The following is a 1,445-nucleotide window of genomic DNA, read 5'->3' as shown; positions in this document are numbered from 1 at the left end:
GTTTTGTCATGCTTTTCTCACAGCGACGTTGTGTAAAATTAGGCAGTATTTCAAAATAAGTCTTTCGTAAAAGTGTTTTCTGAGAAAGTGTGAATTTCACATGGGAAAGTCACATTTTCATTGTGTTGCCTTCTGAGATTTAAGTTCTTGATTATCACTCCATGTCACTTTATTGTAGCTTAATACGTATGAATATTTTTTACACTGCATAAAGATTTGTGTTTTTTCAATACCAGCTCTTTATATAAACCCCATGACTGATGTGGACAATACCATATGTGCACCAGCTGCTCTCTTTGCCATATGTCATTTCCTCCATATGACACATCTCATATCAGTCTATGTGGCTGAACAGGTCAACAACCAGCCAGTCAGGGTATAAAAACACATGAATCCAAATAAAATAGTTTCCCTAAAACTCTACTAGATATATAAATTTTTGATACCGACCTGGCATGACTATGTAAAATTCTTCCTCAAAATTTAAAGAAAATGTCACTAACAAGGTGCTACACATCCAAGCCAATTTTCACACCTGTGAAAATCCAATGGTTCTAGTACAAAAAAATAAATCATAAAATCATTTTTCTTCCACTAGAAATTGAATATGACGGCGGTCAAACAGTGCACTCAGTCACACCATAGGCCTAATACAAAATCAAAGAGCAGCTGTAAAGCAGCCAGACACAGATAAAGCTTTTTTTTTGTCGTTGATATTTGTTACTCACCACGGCCCCGCTGTACTGGTCGTGCTGTGCCGTTGTGCTTCCCATTAAGGTCAGAACCATCCACAGTAGAACACCCAGCTCCATTCCACTCACTGCAAAACCAAACGAACAAACAAACAAAAACGTTCCGTTATTATCAGGAAACTTATCATTTGGAGGAAACAGAAACATCTCTTATTTCTAATTCTTGGAAAAGAGAAGTGAAACACAGCTCACCGTTGCTTCTCCTCTGATGCTTTAATGGGCTCTCTCGGGTCTAGGCTGGGCTGATCGATAAGTCGACTCTGTCTCTTTGTCTCTGCCCTCCCTCACTGACAGAATAGCAAATTGTCGGAAGTTGCTTTCACTCTCTTCATTTAAGAACTTCGCCTCTGCGCCCGCGCCACATGCGTAATGCATGACCAAAAAGAGCAGGGCGCGTTGGTGCCGACAGGTACAGAAGGTGAGAAGATGATAGCTCCTGCTGTGCACCCAGAAGCTTCAGCCTTATAAATGTAGTATTTCTGCACAGCCTAAAGTGAAACAAGACGGCGACAGCGAGCTCCTTCTCTATCGGGCCGACTAGTTAAGCGATTAAACTTTACTTTCCAGTTGAGTTGGTATCTGTACATGTTTGCTAAATAAATGGATTGGTTCATATACGTGTGTTGAGGGATTTGTTCCTGGTACATCAGCTGGGCTGGGCTGATGTACTGGCAGATAGTATTTTTAAAGATA

General features: G+C 40.6%; 1 protein-coding gene across 1 annotated transcript in view; it reads right to left on the bottom strand.

Annotated features, from left to right (window-relative positions):
- Positions 1 to 1,156, bottom strand: part of LOC109963596 (matrix metalloproteinase-25-like) — an 18,428-nt gene extending 17,272 nt beyond the window's left edge. The window contains exons 1-2 of the mRNA XM_020606249.1: positions 945 to 1,156; positions 729 to 820 (exon numbers count right to left, since the gene is read on the bottom strand). Of these exons, the coding sequence (XP_020461905.1) occupies positions 729 to 812 (84 nt within the window). The 5' untranslated portion in view covers positions 813 to 820; positions 945 to 1,156. The remainder of the gene's footprint in view (positions 1 to 728; positions 821 to 944) is intronic.
- Between the last annotated feature and the right edge of the window lie 289 nt (positions 1,157 to 1,445).

The sequence above is a fragment of the Monopterus albus genome, unplaced genomic scaffold (genome assembly GCF_001952655.1).
Source record: "Monopterus albus unplaced genomic scaffold, M_albus_1.0 scaffold76.1, whole genome shotgun sequence".
In the NCBI taxonomy this organism is placed as follows: domain Eukaryota; kingdom Metazoa; phylum Chordata; class Actinopteri; order Synbranchiformes; family Synbranchidae; genus Monopterus; species Monopterus albus.
The sequence above is the reverse complement of the archived record's forward strand: the minus strand, read 5'-3'. Positions and strand labels throughout refer to the sequence as shown.